This window comes from Anticarsia gemmatalis, chromosome 13, assembly GCF_050436995.1.
Source record: "Anticarsia gemmatalis isolate Benzon Research Colony breed Stoneville strain chromosome 13, ilAntGemm2 primary, whole genome shotgun sequence".
Taxonomy (NCBI): domain Eukaryota; kingdom Metazoa; phylum Arthropoda; class Insecta; order Lepidoptera; family Erebidae; genus Anticarsia; species Anticarsia gemmatalis.
Genome location: NC_134757.1, coordinates 12,141,056 through 12,161,303, shown reverse-complemented (window position 1 = coordinate 12,161,303; position 20,248 = coordinate 12,141,056). Strand labels below are relative to the sequence as shown.

At 36.3% G+C, this 20,248-nt stretch overlaps 1 protein-coding gene across 1 annotated transcript in view; it reads right to left on the bottom strand.

The window, feature by feature from the left end:
* Myo31DF (Unconventional myosin ID) overlaps nucleotides 1–20,248 on the bottom strand; it is a 52,489-nt gene that overhangs the window by 13,382 nt on the left and 18,859 nt on the right. The window contains exons 2-3 of the mRNA XM_076121490.1: nucleotides 3,046–3,226; nucleotides 1,391–1,512 (exon numbers count right to left, since the gene is read on the bottom strand). Coding sequence (XP_075977605.1) covers nucleotides 1,391–1,512; nucleotides 3,046–3,226 — 303 coding nt within the window. The remainder of the gene's footprint in view (nucleotides 1–1,390; nucleotides 1,513–3,045; nucleotides 3,227–20,248) is intronic.

Below are 20,248 nucleotides of genomic sequence, written 5' to 3'. Positions count from 1 at the left end.
TCAGACATATTTGTAAAAATATTTAGCCCATTGATGTGCCACTGCTGGGCAAGGGTCTCATCCCGTAATGAGGGAAGGCCTTGAGTCCACCACGCTGGCTAAGTGCGGGTTGGGGACATTGTGTACCTCCAAGAACTGCTCTAAAGAACTCTCAGGCGTGCTAGGTTGCATCACGATGTTTTCCTTCACCGTTGGAATAAGTGATAATTATTATTTCTAATGCACACATAACTTCGAGCTTTGTGTGCTTGCGTCTGGTTCGAATCTGCAACCACTGTTGTGGGAGGTACCTAACTACCTACTTATACTACTTAGTGGGTTAATGAATTTACATACTATGTTTTGATAAAATAAGGGTGCGGTTTCTACGGAAGCAGAGCTTGGTAGAGCATAGTGTAGCGGGTCGCGAATCGACCAATAAAATTAATCCGACGGATAGTGGAGATTTCAAAAATGTCATTAGTGGATTTGTTGTCCGCTCCGCCGCACCGCTTTAGTGCAAAGGCACCCCTGAAGTTCTTCACACCCAGTGAAGGTTATATTGGATTCAATCATACAACTAGCTAAGGTGAATCCAAACGAAAAGTGGTTTACTTAATTACTTTAGTAGTTGATAGCGAGTTTCAGGTATCATATTTCCTCGCGCACCTCCTCACTTACTCTCTCGATCTCTGGTAGAAAATCGGCATGGGGCTGTGATGACTTTGAAATGCTGATCTCCAGTGATAGTCCCTATATATTTAAATATTGGTTTTTAACCTAATTTCAATTTAATAGTACCTACCAGTTGAAGTAGTGATATACTAAGTTATAATATATTTGTTCAGTAAACAAAAAAAAATAACGAAAAGCTGTTGTCATTTTATATGAATGAAATTGTCAAGTGGTTACATAGCCGGTTCGGCTATAAAGCAACTACTTATATGATAGGATGACAAACATAAATCCGATTATGACGTCAATACAAACCCACGCATGTCGTAAAAATGAGCGAGGATCTGACATAGACCTTTATACAGTGTACAAGTTTATGTTAAGCAAATATTATTTACTAGCAGACCCACGCAGCTCCACTGTCGAGTGATGTTGGTTAAATCGAAAAGGTATTCAGAGATTGATTTTTGAAAAAACTAGTAGATGATAGATCCTGGGACTTAATAAATATTTTTTTAAATCGACCTAGTAGTGTAACAGACAGACTCCTGCGTTTACAATTTCCTCTCTTGGTTCCTGGTTATCCGGCTCATATTAACCAGCTCCTGTGCCTGGTTGCCGAGTTGCCGACGAAATCAGGTAGTCTGTTTCCACGATGTTAGTTTGCACATATGATTGATGTTTTAATTCTCAGACTTATAATACTTAGGTAATAAAATAGTGATATAATATTTACCTGTCAATATAATCTCTGTGCACTTGTGTGGTGTTGGCGGCTATGTACTTCATGATGAACTTGGACGCTTCCGTCTTGCCCGCGCCAGACTCGCCCGATATGAGCACGCATGTGTCTTTACCCTGCAAACGACATTCCAACGTGTTAACTTTAACGAAACATTATTACTTTAGGGCCAAATATTACACTAGGCCACATGAGCAGTTGAACTTTCTAACAAATACGGTGATATGAACGTGGTGACAACTAGTTTGGACCGTAACAGTCCAAAATTTCGTTTCTAGATGACTTTATTTGATGATCAACTTCGTTGGATCCTGTTATCTGAAGATGGAAAAATGAAGAAACCAAAGTAATCAACCATTTGCTGAAGGATTTACCTAAATCTGGCAAGTTTCAAACGCGAGTAAAAAGAAACCGATTGAAAACTCAGAACGACCAGAACTAATAACAGAACTTGCGTTTGACAGCGTAATAGGAATATGACCATACCTTAACTTAACTTGTGATTAAGTTAACTACAAGAAATTGCTCTATTAATAGTTTAAACAAAGCCAATACTCTCAAACAATAAAATTTTAAAGCAGATCGAAAGTACGTTTTCCAAACAACGGGTGGTCTCAAGTTAGTTTTACGATCGTTCACACAAGTAATAATGTTTCTTAATGACCACTTGGACACAATACTTTTACGACTTACGACTCAGCACTGCGCTGCAAGAATACTTAGGGCGAAGAATTTGAGCTATGAGAAAGCGAGCGTTTTAATAATGCATAAATCATTTTAAGAATAAGTACGTGTAATAGCTTGAAGAACTTATTTTAAGAGAAAAGCGATCTTAGTCTAAAGTTTTTCTCATTTGGATGACCTTTGACCTTTCTAAACGTAAAGTCGATGCATTTTTAACTGATTTCAATAAGAACAAGAAGTTCCCAGTAGCGAATTTTCATGAGATTGCGTTTCACTACATTTTTTGGGCTACTTATTTACAGCTAATTTAAATGCCTGAGTTGTGACATAAATTTAAAAGCAAAAACATTTCTAGATTGTTACATTTCGCACCACCTAAAATTGGCAAGAAGCAAGAGTCCGTTCACTATAGAGTTAAACAATTGGCAGTATCAGATTGGAAGGGTCACCCACGCACGCGCCGGAGCATTCAACGATTGCCATCATTAATATATCAGGTCACCTACGTCTTCACGAATATAACTCAAAGCTTTTTATTCAAGGTACCAAACTTAATCGTAAATATGTGAATTGGGGATTGTCTTATTTAAGATGAACGATTAATGGACAGCCATGCCAACATGCTTTATAGAAATTTAATGTGATTATATCATAGCAAAATCTATTTGATATGGCCACATGTTTTCTTATAACGTTGGCGATTCATGACAAAACTTAATTCTGTAGCAGACTTGAAGCTGCGTTCAGCCAACTTGATCAATATAATCACCCAAATTACATAAGTAAACGAAAAGCTTAAGAACAATTGTACAACCGGGACAGACGTTGGAAGAAAAGGCACAATACCTGTAAAAATCTGGGTTGCTTTATTTATTCGACCTACTTTCTTCCAAAACACTTTTACTGAAGACAGAAAACCAGGTTGCTTTAATTTTTCTTTTACTAAGTTTAAGGTTTAAACTCACCTGTTGTCTAAGCACCCTCTGACAGGCATCAGCGACGGCATAAACGTGAGGAGGGACTTCGAACATCTCCCTCCCCCTGTACTGTGCCATGTGTTGCATGCCATAGATGTCTAATGTCTTGTACGGGTTCACTGATACCAGCACCTCGCCGATGTATGTGTAGATTTTGTTGTGTTTGAACCTGAGGACAAAAGGAAAGGCAGATGAGTAAGGTTTCTTCTTAAAAACGAGGCTTTATGCAAACTATAAATCGTGTAATTATCGCTACACGTTTCGGTCGTGGGATGAATATGCATTAAAGGCGAACGGCAGGTTTGTATGAAGACTTCGTACAGCTTATAAAATGTCATGTTTAGGTTTACTTTTTGTTTTAGTTGATAGCTACTAGCTAGTATGATAAACAAGCTTATTTTAAAATTCTTATATTTTTAAAAGTTGGGAGGTAAAAGTTATGTCCATTTTAAGAAGCCCCGATAGTTCGCTAAATTGCTCAGATGCTGTCAAAACTACAATCCAAAACAACACGGATGCGTAGACGTCAGACTAACAGTGACGTCTCACGAGATTTTGTTTTTCTTTAGTTGTCAAATATAACAAACAAATATGACAAATATAAGACATAGACCAAAAAATATTATTTAAATAATCAAATCTTTCTTCCTGAATTATTAATTAATCCGGACTTCTAAAAATAATACTCCGAAATAAAAATAAGTGATTTAGTCCCCTTGATAAGTGGTACAAATTCTGTAACGAAACAACACCACCTTTAAGCTGTACGAAATCTGCCGATCTCCTTTAGAGAGAACTTTATTATATTTACACAGAATTAAAATAAATTATTTTGGTTATTAAACGACAACTCACAATTAAGAAAATTTATATTACAATTAAAAACTTAAAACTAAATAATTCAATTGGACATCCTAGAATTCGTCTGCAATAATTTTAAGTTATACTTCAGGGTAATGTCTTTTTTGTAGCCGGTAGTAAAGGTAATTAACGAATTAGGTAATGTTAATTCAATTAAGGCTTTCGTTCCGCACCAATTTAATATTTTGACGTCAATTGCTCCCATACTTGAGAACGCATGTCCAGTCGTTATGTTAAAAAAAAGACGATACAAGACGAAACGCTTGTCTTTGTCTTTGAATAGACAGTATATCAAATGACATATTCATATAGCCTTTCCTTTCTATGCTGGACGTAAACCAACATTGTCCAAGCAATTCATTAAACACGTGCATTCTCAAACACAGTCATACAAAGTTATTAACTAAGTAAAGTCATACAGCTCGTAAAGCTTGCAAGTTTACTCACAAAAGGAAATGAGTGATCACTCACTTACATACAAACGTTTCTATGTACCTTGCTATTTACTTAACACTGTCTTACTCATTTTCCGCTGTCACATATTAGAGGTTGTGATATTTTCTCTGTAGCAGAACAAATTAACTTAGGTATTTCCTTTCCATTATTCAGGTTTACCGTATTTTTCATTTTGGATTTTATTATATTGGATTAGAATACCTATACTCGGGCCATCGTAAACGTGCGAACTAAGTCATGTCATTTTATCAGAGTCTCGAGACTTACACATTGTCATATTCCTATGATTTTTTGATTATGACGTAGTTTGCACGATTGTAACGGCCTGAGTATAGTTTAGTTTTAGAAATTGGTGTACGAAAGTAACGAGAATTTGTTTGGAATTTGACTGTGTTGTGGTGATGGTGGTGTGACGTTCACAGCTTTCATCCTTTGATACAAATCATAAAAGCTCGCTTATATGAGTAAGAATCCATAGTAACGTAATGATTGCTAGATCCATTATTTACATCGACCTTGGTGCGTGGACCCTAGGACAGTACGCCCAATTCAGATTTATCTGGTTATACCTTCTACGTATCATATTTGTCTCAGTCTTTACAAGCTTGTCACTAAGTCATTCACTAGTCTTGGCACTGGTCTTCTCATTTGGTTATTCTCCAAAATAAAACTTCATAGTTTTCGGCCAGCGTAAGTCTCTGATCTAATACTCAAACTATCTATTACTTCAACGAAAACAAATATTTTATCTCACTGAAATAACTTCTAACGTCATACTGTAAAGAATTTTCATGGCTGAACAATACCTGTTATCCATACAAGTATTCTAAATACGACCGTACTTTTGCATGTTACTGCGACATATGGTAATGCGTTTTGAAAAATAAAAATGATGTTTTTATCTTTGCGTCCTATAAAAGTGAGAAACTTCATATGCATAAAATGACGCATGTCTCCCATAGGGGTAGGTCAAGACGAAGAACGCCACGTGTAACGATCCCTACAAGCTTTTTTAGCTTCATTCACATCCATCCATCTTTAATTTGGTCTTCTTCTACTGTCAATTTACATTACATTCTTAAGCGACAAATTATGGAAGCAGTCCAGAATTGGAAAATACGGGAAAAAAATACAGGTCTAAAATTAAACTAAGTATGAAAAAAGTTTTTTAAATCAATGAAGGAAGCAACAACAAAAAATAAAAATGTCTTAGACGGTGTCGTCGTAGAAAATAACTCAATATCACTTTAGTCACGGCTCATTGCGACGATTAAGATTTCTACACGGCTCGTTAAACAAATTGTTTTACACGATAAATTTATTAGTTCTAGCATTCATTGATGTGTTTGTAATGGAGTGCATGCGGCATACATTATTTTGTACCGCTTTTAACCCATTCATGTTTGTAAAGATGTAGAGAATCGATTCAGGACGGGAATAGTACTGCTGTGAGGAGTACAAGATTAGAATTTACGCGCTTTGGTAGATAATTCTACAAAATGGTATAGATTTGTCGCAACAAAATTGAGTCTTCTACAAACTCCAATTTTTTTATGTCGAATTTTGACAGTTGACACTTTCGGTATTTTGAGGCATTAACTACTGCGAGAATCATTGTATTTATTGTGTGACAGCTTGTGTGCAAGAATTTTGCAGCTTCGCTATGATAAATTTTACTTGCAAAGCTATATGAGTATATAATATTCATATCATTTTTAAAGTTATATCGTTTAATGAAACTAACAAATAATTATGACAGATAAGCCACTTTGTAACCAACCCAAAAAAGCTTTCAGCGTATTTAAATGCGAAGCATCGCGTGTCGAAATTCATAATTTTATAACCCATGGGGTTATTGTGCCGTCGACCTGAGTGCACGCGACGAAAGACACCAGATGTGCGATATAAATCCAATATCATCTGAGAATTATTATGTCTCTTTGAGAAATGGCGGTGGGCCAATAACCACAGATTCTTTTACATAAAGTCCTTGTCTTCATTTCTTTGTACCAAAACTTAGGTTACGCTAACTTAAGCTTTGGTCTACCTGTACATTGTACTTATACGCAGATCTGTCATCTACTTTATAAGGTGTTTAAACTCTAATATCATTTTCAGATAACAAGAAAAGGTACAAGCTGAAGGTCACTTATGGACCATCTTAAAAAAACCATAGGATTAGGGAGTATACCCTAGACAAAGTAAAGTCTATACTCAGCAGTGGCTAGGGCTGTAAATTATGATTGTAAACTTAAACCAGCCACCGTTTTCTCTCCTACAGTGTATGCACGTAAGTTGCAAGTTACATGGAATCACCTCTCGATCCGTCATCAGACATCTAAATAATAAGATTACCGTAGTCTAAATATACTTTGCCTCATTCATATTCATCTCGTCACACAAATCACCTGACAGAGCGATTGCCGAATATACGTAATCAACTAAAAGGTGATGCGTTGTTTATTTATGTAGATGATGTTTAGATATTATGAATATCATTACGACACTTATTGTGTTTGATTGTTTGTTGATAGGTGAGGTTATAGAATAGAGGCTCAGGAAGTTTAAACTGCGAAATGAACTAACACCCAACAATAGGTCAGTAATGTCTTAGATAATTTCTTGTCAAACTATTTACGAAACTATCAAAACATTGCTATTTATTTATCATATTATAGTTAGAGGTGTTCATAGAGCCCAAGTAGTTCAAGATGCCGAAATACATTTAAAATGTTTTAAAGTCTATTATTATAATTGACAACAACCTGGACTTTTTAGGTGCTTTCCGAAGCAAGGAGACACTCAGTTCAAATGCCACTACTAAGCGCCCATCCATGCATGAAATATCCACGCTTGCTTAACCCATTGACTGTTTACCGACCGGCTAACTTACTACCTACTTACCTACTTGTGACCGTGACTTGTTTATAACCTCGCAACTCAGAATTAATTACGAAAATATTCCGGTTTCCTCATGCCCTTTATCCCTTCAATAACGCCGTTAAAATGTAAGCTTAAAAATCATTTCAGTTATACAGTTGTTTGATCTCCAACATCATTACAGAACCAGTCAATATGATCAAAAAGCTTAAAAAACATAAACATCTTTAATATCTCCATACAAAACTGGTATAGTAGGATAATGAGTCACACATTGCTTCGATAACGCATAATATATCGATCAATACAGATATAACTGATGAGTCAGGTCTGAAATTGATATTCATGAATCTAATCTTTGTTATGATAAGTATGTGTTGCTCATCGTGCGGTATAAGTATTTGATGTGATGAGGAATCTTACATTGCAGGTGCAGATTATAATATAAATAACTAGAAAATACATTAAAGAGTACAGCTTATATAGCTGTTAATAGTTTAATAACAGTCGGAAGAAGTAGCCTGAATAGTAGTTTCGTTTCTGGTTGTACTTTGTAGCCGTTTTTTGTAGCTTGTAAAGGTGTTGAGTGTTTTTGCGTGTTGTCCCGTGTCCAGTCATTTTACTTTCCTGTCCCAAAATTAAGTAATTCTGGTTTTTAGTTACGATACTTCGTCTGCAAAAGTCAGTTTTTTTTTAGTCGTTCCTACTTAGCATAGTCTCGGACCGGAGAACAAAACTCTGTCTCCGTTCGTGGCCCGTGTCCAGAAAATAATCAGTCTGGATCTGGCAATCATAACTGGTAGGTTCACAATCTACAATACTTGCAGACTGCAGTTTCCTCCAAAGATAGCTAAACTATTTGAATATAGCTTGATCAACTTGTCCACAAACAACAGAAGGAGATCATTCGCAGTCATTAAAAGTCAAATGTCATTGAACCTGTCAAATGAAAAAAAGCTTTTAACTTTAATGGAGTCTTTTTTTTTAGCTAAACATCGCTACTATGATTTTAATGTGCCACATAAACATCTGGATAAAACGTCTCATGATGAGGATTTCAAACAATCCCATACTTAAGGAATTCTTAACCACATTTTATAAGTTTTATGACATAAGTAAAGGATTAGACAGCAAATTTACAATCCTATTAAAAGAAAGTTATAAATGTCGTCACGTGAATGCTGGAAAATAAATATTCTCTTATCTAAAACCCTCTATAAAATGCAATTTTTATCGACACTACACAGTAATAGGATTAAAACCATGAATTTATCAGCCTAGCTCTAATTTCCGAGGCACATTTAGCGGTAGTATGTCTATTCAATAGCGTTTTTTTTATATGAAGTTTAAAACGCTATTGAATAGATAAACTACCACTAAATGTACCTCAGAACCGTGGCAGATAATTCGTGGTTTTAATTCTATTACGGTAAGTAGTCCAAACCAATCCAAAATCCGTTTTAAATACTATAATAGCTGTAATTCTATGCGTGTGGTATAAAAGCACAACAGACACTCCAAAACAAATCCGCGTGTCGCTGAGCTTGCGAGCACGATGACGTCACCGGCGCGAGCCGAGAGCCTCGCCAGCCGGTTTTAGTTCAAGAGCAGAGACCGACTGACCGAGGTCAGCTGTGCCATGATCTTCGTACATACATTCCCGGTGCCTTTGCGAAGTAGTCACCAGATTATTGGTGCTTATTGGATTCAATTAACTGTTTTATGTTAAAGAGAAATGGTTAATTGGAAAGCTGTTAGCATTAATGATGCGACTATGCTAGCTTCATACATAGGTAAAGTAAAATAACCATCTAATATTAACTTTTCGTGTCACAAAGTTAGTTAGTTACCTTACTCCTCCAAAACGGCTTTACCGATTTTTACCAAATTTCATATGCATATTCAGTAAGCCTGAGAATCAGTTACTATCTATATTTCATACCCCTTAGTGATAACCGTTATTTTTTAAAAGTATATAGGAAAACAACGTTTGTCGGGTCAGCTAATACATTTATAAACGATCGGTACCATACTGATAAGTTACTGAAAGGCATTTGTTTGATACTTTTGTAGTCTGCACGTGCCTTGGAGCACGGTATCGCCAAACATTAGATCTTATCAGGAAACAGGTCTATACCGCTATCTGTTCCTTGAATTCATAGGTAGGATAAAAGATAAAATCTTGTTATTGGTCAACGAGGACAATACCGAGAGTTATTTGGGAATTTATCTCCAAGCAACAATTCACTCGCTTCTAGGAACAGTTAGATAAAGGAAGAAATGCGAAATTTGAATTACGCAAGTCACGCAATTTTTCTTAGTTTTCTGGATGTTTTAACAACACAGATAGCAAGACCGCTAGTTCTTAACTTGTGGGGTCCCAAAAAATCCGGCGGAAATTTACACAATATTCCTGGCATGCGAAGGTTTAAAAGTTATATGGCTAACTCCCTCCAAAATAAGGATAACCACAAGACCACACGAATCGTCCTAATATAACAGAATAATTTGGCACGTCTAACTTGCACAAGGTGACAGGTGTCCGACGTCCCACTAAAGGATGACATCGTTCATCATTTTACAACCGATTGTATGTTAATAAGTACTGGAAACTAATACAAGGAGACTTTTACAGCCGCGGATAGACTAACCACCGACACGTCTGGCATGAAGGTTTAGATAAGTCACAGCCCTGTGTATCATAAGCGGAAAAAATATCGTGACTAATTGAATATTTAATTCGAAAAGGACAATGTTGTATGTCTTTGGAATGTGATATAGGCCCTTTTGGAAATAGCATGTTCAATAAGGTTAACTTAACTCGGTAATAAGGTTTGCTACAAAATAGCAAGGTCGCAATTAAGCATTGGGGAAAAGAAGCCTAAAAAGTTTTATTAATTTTCTTCTATATTAGATTTATAGGATACGTGTTACTGGATAGTGAAGGTCGGTGGTCGTCTCAAATTCAGTTAAAGCCTCAAAAAATAGGCAGTAATTTTCCTTCATAAATCACCATAGTCTTCTTAAGATAGAGATATCTTTGATACCGTTTCAGTTTTCAGTTCCTGTTTTCGACGTCACAGGCTACAAACCAACTTACGTATGTTATAAAAGACTCTCAAAATAAATACTGGCAAACAATAGCAGTAAAAAAAGTTGACAAAAGGGTACCTACATAAAACAAAGCCGCAAACCATAGAATATTTATTCACCATTGATGGCACTGAGTCACAGTCCGTCACGCGCGATCGGATGAAGTAATACTATGACTAATAGCTTGTAAATCATTGTAATTGCCTTGTAATCGTGTCAGCGACGAGCAATTAGAATTCTGAGGTGATCAAGTTAGTGGATAACTGAGATTTTTTTTTAGGAAAGTTGTACCTTTTTCGTTTTGCTGAAGAACTGACAAAGTAAGTTGCCCTGGATGTTAAGTCAGGTATATTTTTGTATAATTCTAGAGTCCATGCAGACAAGAACGCGAATGATGCAAGTGCATTGATCTCGTTTTGGCCTACATGTATCTGAGATAGAAATTACGAATATTAACAAGCTAAGGTTCTCGAAAAAAAATAGAAATTTCGTGACTAAAGTTCTTCATCAATATCATAATGATAAAATACATCAATATCTTTCATCTGATTGCTACTTTTTCACTATGTTAATACCCGTTATCTTCTTCTCATAGCAGGTTATAAACATCAGCTGGTTAACAAATTAAGTGGCTTCAGAAACTGTCTGCTCGCAGCATGTATCATTTGTTTAAGTTTATTAAAGAGTATGTAGTAATAAACGTGTCCGAATATGACGTTGAACGTGTAGGCAGTACCAAACAACTTTGGCCGAATTCTTATGATTTGATGATACGCTTACGGCCCTTCCCACGTAATAATGACTGTATTTCCGATTATACGCAACAGATATCGATGGAAGTCTTCCGTTAGGTCAGTTTACGCATTTCTTTAGTACAGCAAGCCTTATGAAAATTGGAGCAGATTTCGAGTAGAGCAAAGTTGCAAGACGAGGTCGACAAAAAAAATCGTAATTTATTAAATCCTACTTAAAACATACGATCAATGCGAAAAGAGCTTTATTAAATTAACTCCACTGCCAAAAAATATCGCCTACTTAATAGCTAATAGACCTTAAAGACCATCTATAGACAGTCTTTCTTTATTTTAGTCCCAAAATGAATTTCGACGCAAAATAGACTCTAACGCGAAGAAAATCGAAACAAGACCATAATATATAATGAAAAATCATAGCACATGTGTACAGAAACGGTAACACATGATTTATTAATACGTCAAATGTGGTAACTTATTACTAATCAAGGCTGGATTTTCCCGTAGACTCATCCACCAACTGCTAGGAAAACGAATCACGAACGATGCTTGGAAACCTACGTAGTGTGTACGTAATACATTTTATATCGAATATTGTGCTGACATGGATTTCCGTTCATTGAAATATGTGGTTTGTTTTTGAGAGGTATAAAAAGAACTTCTAAAAAACTGAAGAAACAAGCAACATGCGTTATTTTTCTTTGGAAAATTGAGTCAAATTAAACGAATTGTTAAAACCACAATACTATATTATACACCAAAGTGTTTTGGAAACATTTATTCTATAGAATCATTTGTCACGCGTCAACTGCCTCGGTGGCACGGTCAGTTTTGTACCCGACTGCTAAGTATGAGGTCTTGTGTTGGATTCCCGGGTTGGGCGAAATGGCATATGGCAGCAGGCTCGCACCTATATGGGACCTAACATTTATAATGGCGAAACGCGGATGTATCTCACACCTCCACCTACAATTTCTGGTATAACTAGCGTACTATTATGTTTTATATATTAACAAGTTAATAGGTAATTCTTGAAGTAGTTACTCATGCAGGCGCCTTTAAAGACAATCAATTTAGAAGTGTTTTAACTTATCAGTAACAATTTTTAGGAGTGTCTCTTAGCCTTGTAAAACTGAAGAATACTAAACCAACTATAATACAAGTACTTGTTATTTCATGAGTGCTGGTAGATTTCCTTTAACCATTAAAGCCTTTACAACCTTCGTTGACCACGTAAAATGACGTAGCTACACCTTCAAGTTCTAGTCACGAAGTTTTAGAATGAGAGCAGATTAGGTACATGTTATATTTGTTTACAAACAAAATATTGTTTCAAAGAGGACAAATCAAATGTCTATTGTTTTAAGCAAGTCGCAGGTAACAACGGCAACCAGAAAAACTAGGCTAAATAATGCATAACTGGTGTCTCGTCTTTTATTTCACCTATATCAGAGTAATCATATAGTAACAATCAATATCACCCGCAGGATTTCCAGTCCCGTGTAACGATATCAGAGTACCAAGTATCGCGTGTCTGCTATCACAATATCGACATTTATCACCTTATATCGCTGCACCACTATCAGATAAAACACTTGAACACACCGACTGCTGAATTACTTGTTTGTTTCAATACAGTTTGAGACAAGGCTAAATCATAGCTGGATTCGATGAAGGATTTATTGCATTGGATTGAACCCAATAGCAATAGTCGGGAATATCTTGCCTTCAGTATTGACGGATTGGGACGCTAATAGCCAGTCTCTAGTCTTGATTAGTAAACGATTAACGAGATTGAATGACCTTTGGTGCTATGCACGTTCTTATTCGACTGGCGATATAGTATTTGGACTAAACGTTTCTGTACTTAAAACTTAAGCAAAGTTTTTTAGTTCAAACAGTAATTTAGTCGTTAAAAAGATATAACAGGTGCAGAATAAAGAACTAGCAAGTTTCACAAGCAAAAAAAATCATTAATGTTAAAGAAGAAGAAGACATCGTAGATAGCATGTAGGTGCAAAGCGGATATGTTATTTCGAAAAGGGCTCATGTTTTCTGTCTTTGTAATAGGAAATGTTCCCTTTTCAAATTATGTCTAATACGAAAACTCAGCTATGACAACCTCATAGTTGATAGTTTTAACACATTGTAGTCTGCAATGTCAAGCAGCTGGCCGATCATCGGTTGGGTAAGCGAATGCGTCATGCGTATGGGACTCGCATACAGAACACCTGCTCACAAACGAAGGGAGAAAGCGTGTCATCGTAGCGTAAGGTCCTTCGATCGCACAGGTCAAATTGTTTGTTTTTATTTTACTGTGTTGAAGATTTTGGAAAAGTTGAAGTAAATAGTCACTAGTTCTTTGATAATTACAAATAATGGAGTTACGTTTGGATTTATAACGATTATAGCAATACATGTTTCACTAAATTATGGGTTATTTTATTATTTTTGTGTTACTGTGACTGCAGCAAACACACAGTGTAACCAAACCCGTAACAAATACTTGTAGAGCGCACTAAAATAATTTGATCTATGGAGGAAACGAACCTTCAGGGCTACGAACGTAGACTTGGGAACGTAATACAGAAGAAAAGGATTGTTTATCAATAACTTTCCCACTGCTGGGCAAGCGTCTCTCCTCCCAAAGTCCAGAACGAGGGAGCGATGAGGCCTTAAGTCCAAGAGAAAGAATTACTAGAAAATTATCGGAAGACGAGGAAACATACCACATCCATACACAAACACGTCTATCAACACCTAAGACAAATTGGGCAGTAATTATGAACGTGTGAAGAATTGAACCAAGGGAAGGTTACTAATAAATCCATCGCCTATACGGACTCGCAAGGCAGTGATGTCAATGTCAAGTATGACTGTACTGTGTATAACATTGTATGTAACATATAGCACACTGCTCGCGTTACCTAGAGCATAAGTATGTGTTAAGATCATATTACAGCTGTTTAACAAGTCGAAGAGTGCCGAAATAATAGTTCCTTGAACTTCTATAGGTAAGAAATTGAGATAGAAGTGATTACGAGTCTTTTGATACCTCTTTTTATTGGCTCTACCTTTTAAATTGACAATGACTTAAGCCCTAAAAAATTTGATAATAGCAATCAAATCAAATACTAATGATTGAACTATGTTAAACAAAAAGAAGTTATGGTGAAAATCCTACATCTGTTTTGAATACAGTAAAATGAATAAGTAGGGTTTATAATAGATAGAAAAAAACGATTTTAGCATACGTCAAAATCATCTTTACTAAACAATAAGATCAAGCAACATTGGCTCAAAGAGGACATTTTCAGAACTATTCAACTATAGGTACAACACAAAAAACAGCTAAATGCAACACATATTTAAAGAAGAACATTTACAAATCCTCATTCATTGTACAAGTTAGTCTTAATAACTAAATATTAGTTCCATTTGTTACACGTACGCAAATACATGACTCATACAACATTATGACGTCATAGTCCACTACTCGATCTTCCTACTGACCATAATATGCACAAGAATTCGCCATTAACTTCCGAATTAATTACTTTTTTGTTGTATGAGTAATGTTTATATATAGTATGCAATTATTTATTTATGAGTTTGATGTAATTTTCCAGTGTTTGTAAATATCTTGGTAGACGGAAATGTTATTTTGATCATAAAGTTTGTTTTCCTTAAGGATTACGTGTTTTAAAAACATCTGAATTTATTTCGTAGCTGCTGTTTAACATGCCTAAGATTTAAAAAAAAAGCTAACATACACCAGGAGATATTGTACTATTTTTCAAATATGTTCTTAATTGGACGAGTAGTTCCCGAGATTAACGCATTCAAACAAACAATATTTTTAGATTTACTGTATATTAAGATTCAAAAGCGAGCCACTAGTCTTTTGTAAACTTCACAAGAGGTTTCTTATAGAAACAAAGTATATATCGATAAAAAAAACCTCAAGATCTCGCACGTAAAAGATGCAGAACCTAATATAATCTCTTCGCTCGCAAGTTTAACAGCTGAGGAGAAAGATACCTATGCCTATTGTTTATAATGAATTACACAAATAAAACTAAAGCTATTCAACAAGACCCTTATTAGGCCATTGTGATGTATTGGTCATTGTTTTATTTACCTGCTGCCTGCTTGTGGTTTTCCTGAATTACTGAACCATTCGCGTCACACACCGATGGCATCATAACCTTAAACTGTTCAGAAAAACATATGAACATGCATAACACACCATATTTAGTACCATAATAACTGTTATGGGCATTCAAATAACCTATGCTTTCCTTTTTCGCATGGTTCGTGGTTAGCCTGATATCAAATTTTCTGTATAGGCGACGGCTTCGAACCACAATTGGGGCTTACTTTTAAAGTGTCTTCCGAAGCTAGGACAAGAATTGAGCTGTTCGCTGCCCATCTGTAAACTAACGAACCGTCTATAGAGAACTGTCTACCTCTCTCTCTCTTCCAGTCTTTTTATCCAGGGTTCAGCCTTCCTAAATATTTCGCCGCCTCCCACAGAGCAACAAATATACGGCATATTTAACGTCGTCTTTCAACTAGATACGAAATATGCAGAAATTATCTCCATGCTCTTCATCCACATTCATACAAGCCGAGCCAGTTGGCAGTAGGCACTACACAACCGTCTCGAATTCCACTTAATTATGTTACTCGCTCGTGATTCTTCAATGGCATAAGTCTACGTATAACCTTCAATTACTCCATACGGTAATTAACAAAGACAAACAAAAACGTGTGCTCATCACTTATTTAATGTATAACAAACTTATTTGAAGAACTGGTATAAGCATTTGCCGTCTTTACAAGTCCTCAAGGAATGAAAACCTATGTCAATATTTGACTGCAATTAAAAAGTGATTTGGTTTTGACAAAACCTTGTAGGTGGTATACCTATTTGCAAGAACCGACTTTCATAAAACTCAATGGACTTGGTCCCTTTAAAATAACCGTAGTGTGACAAACATGACCTACATAGACTATTTCTGTTCTATAATGCAGTAGCATGCAATCGACATATTTACTGCTATACTAAAAGTTAGATTAAAACATCCCGCAATTATTCACTGACGTTGCGCCGGTAACATAGGCCGATGAATGCAGCTCTTTGTAGGGGATATTATGCAGTATGTCATATAATAATATACGTAGGACTGCTTGTATTTAGTGCACACAGACAGGCATTATGTAAGGGCAGGGTTAGTCTGAGGATATTATTATGCCATGATCAGACTTGGTGCGCTTCGTCGGTAAAACAATCAAAGATTTAAGTGTACTTCATCTGAGACCTTTCCCAGGAAAGGACATTTGAATTAAATGTCTTCGAACTGCAGAGGTAAGGTACTTATACTGGTCCCGGTTCTGTTAAGCCAGAGATTTTCGAACCTCAGGCAGCTAGCCTGGGGTTCGAAAATCTCTGGCTTAACAGGTTTTCCACTGTGCAAACCACAAACGAAAAGATACTATGAACATAACGGACATAATTAAAATACTTGACACATACTTTCAATAACACTACAGTCGGAAGCCAAATTATAGACAAAGGCCCTTGAACCTTAACACAAAAGAACTACAATCAAATACCGGCAATGAAACCTCAAACAAAACTGAACATATGACAGAGACGTGATTAGAATCGGCACACCAAATTCACCGGGTCACTGGCACACATGCCGGGCACGTATGCACACAATAATATGACACACACAAGCTTATACAAGTATGTGTATGTGCTACCTGCGATTTCGTTCAGTAGGCTCCGTATTGTATTAACTTTATAGTAAGTTAAATAATGTTAAATGTTGTTTTCTTGGATATTCATAACAATCTCCGTACATAAATGTTACATTATGCCTGTTTGTTAGGCTGTCACAACTATAGTGCTGAAAAGATTTTTGTGATATTTAGCAGCTCGTCTAAATCTTACAGTTATTATAGTAATATTTCATAGAAGTAAGTAACTACACTCCTTTGCAAAAAAAACGGGCACCTTACACACACACTTTACCTTAGCTTTTCTATGGGTAAATATTATTATATTTTTAGTATGTCATTAGCTTGGATGACTAGAAATTTCTTATTATCAATGAGAATCTAGTTTTTTAACACTTTTATTCTGGTATCGGTGTTTTAGTCAATGTAAACAGAGAGCCGTGTTAAAATGGACATTTTTATGGGTATAATGAAATTAAGACTACGAGTATTTTTATGGTATTTTAATAAAAGAGACATTAAAAAATAAAAATTAATAACGAGTATGACCTCCTCTTGCAGCGATTACGGCATGTAATCGTCTTGGCATGCTTCCCACCAGGCTTTTGATGGTGTCCTGTGGAATGTGTTCCCACTCAGTCGAGATTACACGTTTAAGCTCTCTGATGTTTTGTGGAGGTGGTTGAACAAATCGTACTCGCCTTTTTAGGAGGTCCCAAACGTGCTCAATGGGGTTAAGGTCGGGGCTCCGCGCTGGCCAATCCAAACGACGAATACCGACCTCTTGCATATAAGCATCTACGTCGCCAGAACGGTGGGCCCGAGCATTATCGTCCATGTAAATGGCATCTTCACCAATTACAGTCAGTGCGGGTTGTGCATTTTGCGAAAGGATTTCTGTTATGTACCTATGCGCATTTAGTGAGCCAATTTCTATGAATACTATCTCGGTACGATAGTTGGAAGTTACGCCCGCCCAAAACATAACGGACCCTCCACCATAAGGGGTGATTTCTTCAAAACACACATCGGCATAGCGTTCCCCTGGTCTTCGTAACACTCGCCGACGTCGGTCCTCACCATGCAGACAAATTCGAGCCTCATCGGAGAAGAGTACGCTACTCCAGTTACCTGGTGACCAAGATAGGCAATTTCTAGCGAACCTCAACCGCGCAATCCGGTGCTCACGGAGTAACTTGGGGGCCCGCGCTGGTCGTCGACTACGTATATCAGCAGCTAAAAGTCTTCTCCTCACAGTCCATAGGCTAACTTGTGCTCCTCGTACCTCTTCAAGGTTTCTTTTGAGGTCTATGTAACTGCATTTGCGGTTCCTCAGCGCCTGAGTCACTAAAAAGCGATCGTCTCGCGGCTGTGTGCAACGTTTTCTCCCAGAACCTTGCCTTCTCTGAACGGAACCTGTCTCTTGGTATCGAGTCCAGGTTCTTTGTACGGTTGAACGACTCACGTTTAACCGCTGTGAGACGTAACATTGGCTATACCCCTCTTCCAGCAGCGCTATAATTTTACTAGCTCTTATTGCTTTTTCTGCCATTACGATAGACACAAAGATATCTGTTTTAAGTCACAATAAGGCAGAATTATGTGATAAACATAAATTGTTGTACTAAAAATAACGAAAAGTTGCTTTTAGTTGCTTGATAACCTTTTAACCGCAAACCCGCGAAAAGTGTCACAAAATGAAAAAGGGATTAATAATTTAAAAAACAAAAGTTTTGAATTTGGAATGAACTTTTTTTCACACCCAGACTCTTTATTAAGTGCCAGTAACATAGTTTGGCTATTAAAACCTCTGAAGAACTAAATTATTACCAATAATGTTAAAAAATCAAACCCGCCCGTTTTTTTTGCAAAGGAGTTTAGTTAGCTCAAAAATAACATGGAATAGAATACAAAAATCTGATGAATCAAATGAAATCATAGCTAATAAGACACTTTAACAAAAACCACGCAAAGCAGCTAACCGTAAAGACATGACAGACAAACTAACAAACAAACAGACACACATTTATTTATAGTAATCATATTACAAGCTTGGAGAAACCCGCAGTTTCCTTCAGGAGGAAATAGAGGGGCATTCTTAGTGCCTGCACATGTGTATGTATGTGCGTGTTTGTGCATATGTCAGTGCGTGTGTGTGTAAGTAAACATTTTACAATGTACAAAGGTTTTGAATGAGGATCGCTTTCCTTCAGCAGGAAATAGGTGTGACGTTTGTATGTGTGAGTTGTGTCTGTGTATATAAGGAAATAGGATTGCTATTATAGGAAGGGAGACGGATATTATAATACGGTCATTTAAATTAAGACATAGTAGAAGACTATTTAATTTGCTCTTATTTGTGATTGGTCTTCTAAACCTCTATGTTCACACAGAGGTCATCTCTCGGTCATGTTTTTGCCATTTTACTGTGTCAAGAATTGATTCCTACATTTTAATATTTTCGTAATTGTAAAACCCAATGTCTGACTCAATTCATACACATTATAAGCCATTGTCTTAGTAAACGTGACTACCACATTAGGTACTCGTATAAGTACAGTTTCATGATGAAAACAAAAAACATTGTAAGGGACACAACTTTTTAGGGGAAATGTGAAATAAATTTACTACCTTCGGGCCACAAAATATATTTATTTAGGCCTCAAAAAAGCCGAACATATTATTATACTAGCAAATACAATACATATGTTAAGATAGTTCGTTTTTATCATCGTGAGTCATATGCTAATCATCCTTTATGAATAGTTACAACCAATATTATGACTATGTAGACGAAACAAACCACGATGTGATTCATTCTTATGTAGGTATTATGCGACTGTTTTTATTTAGTAACGAAAATAAAAACTAATTTTTTTTTACAGAAAGACGTATGTAAGTATTTTGAACGGCGAAAATAAGCCTCGGGGACAGCTGAGTTCAAAACCACTTTTCGTACATACATACATAAAATCACGACTTTTCCCTTTACGGGTTAGACAGAGACCAAAGAACGCTACTAGGTACGATCCTTAAAAGCTTCCCTTGATTCAAACAAACCAATTACTTACATATCAAAATCTTACATAATATAGGGACCGTCTATTGTTATCCCAGTAATGAACGAGGCTTTTGCCCAGCTGTGGGTAAGTAAAAATTAACAAAACAATACATCTTATTATCCATATATTTTGAGAAAAAGCCAGACCGAACATTAACAAATAATAAACATCTCTTCAAATAGCTATTCCAGAATTCTAAGCTTTGACATGACATTGACAAAAAGAACGCAAATTCTTTGGAAGATAAGTTATATACGTACATAACTAAACAACTCTAGCTCGTAAATTAAAAAACCTATAAACCTGAAGCCCATACATTTCATTCAAAACAGACTCCAT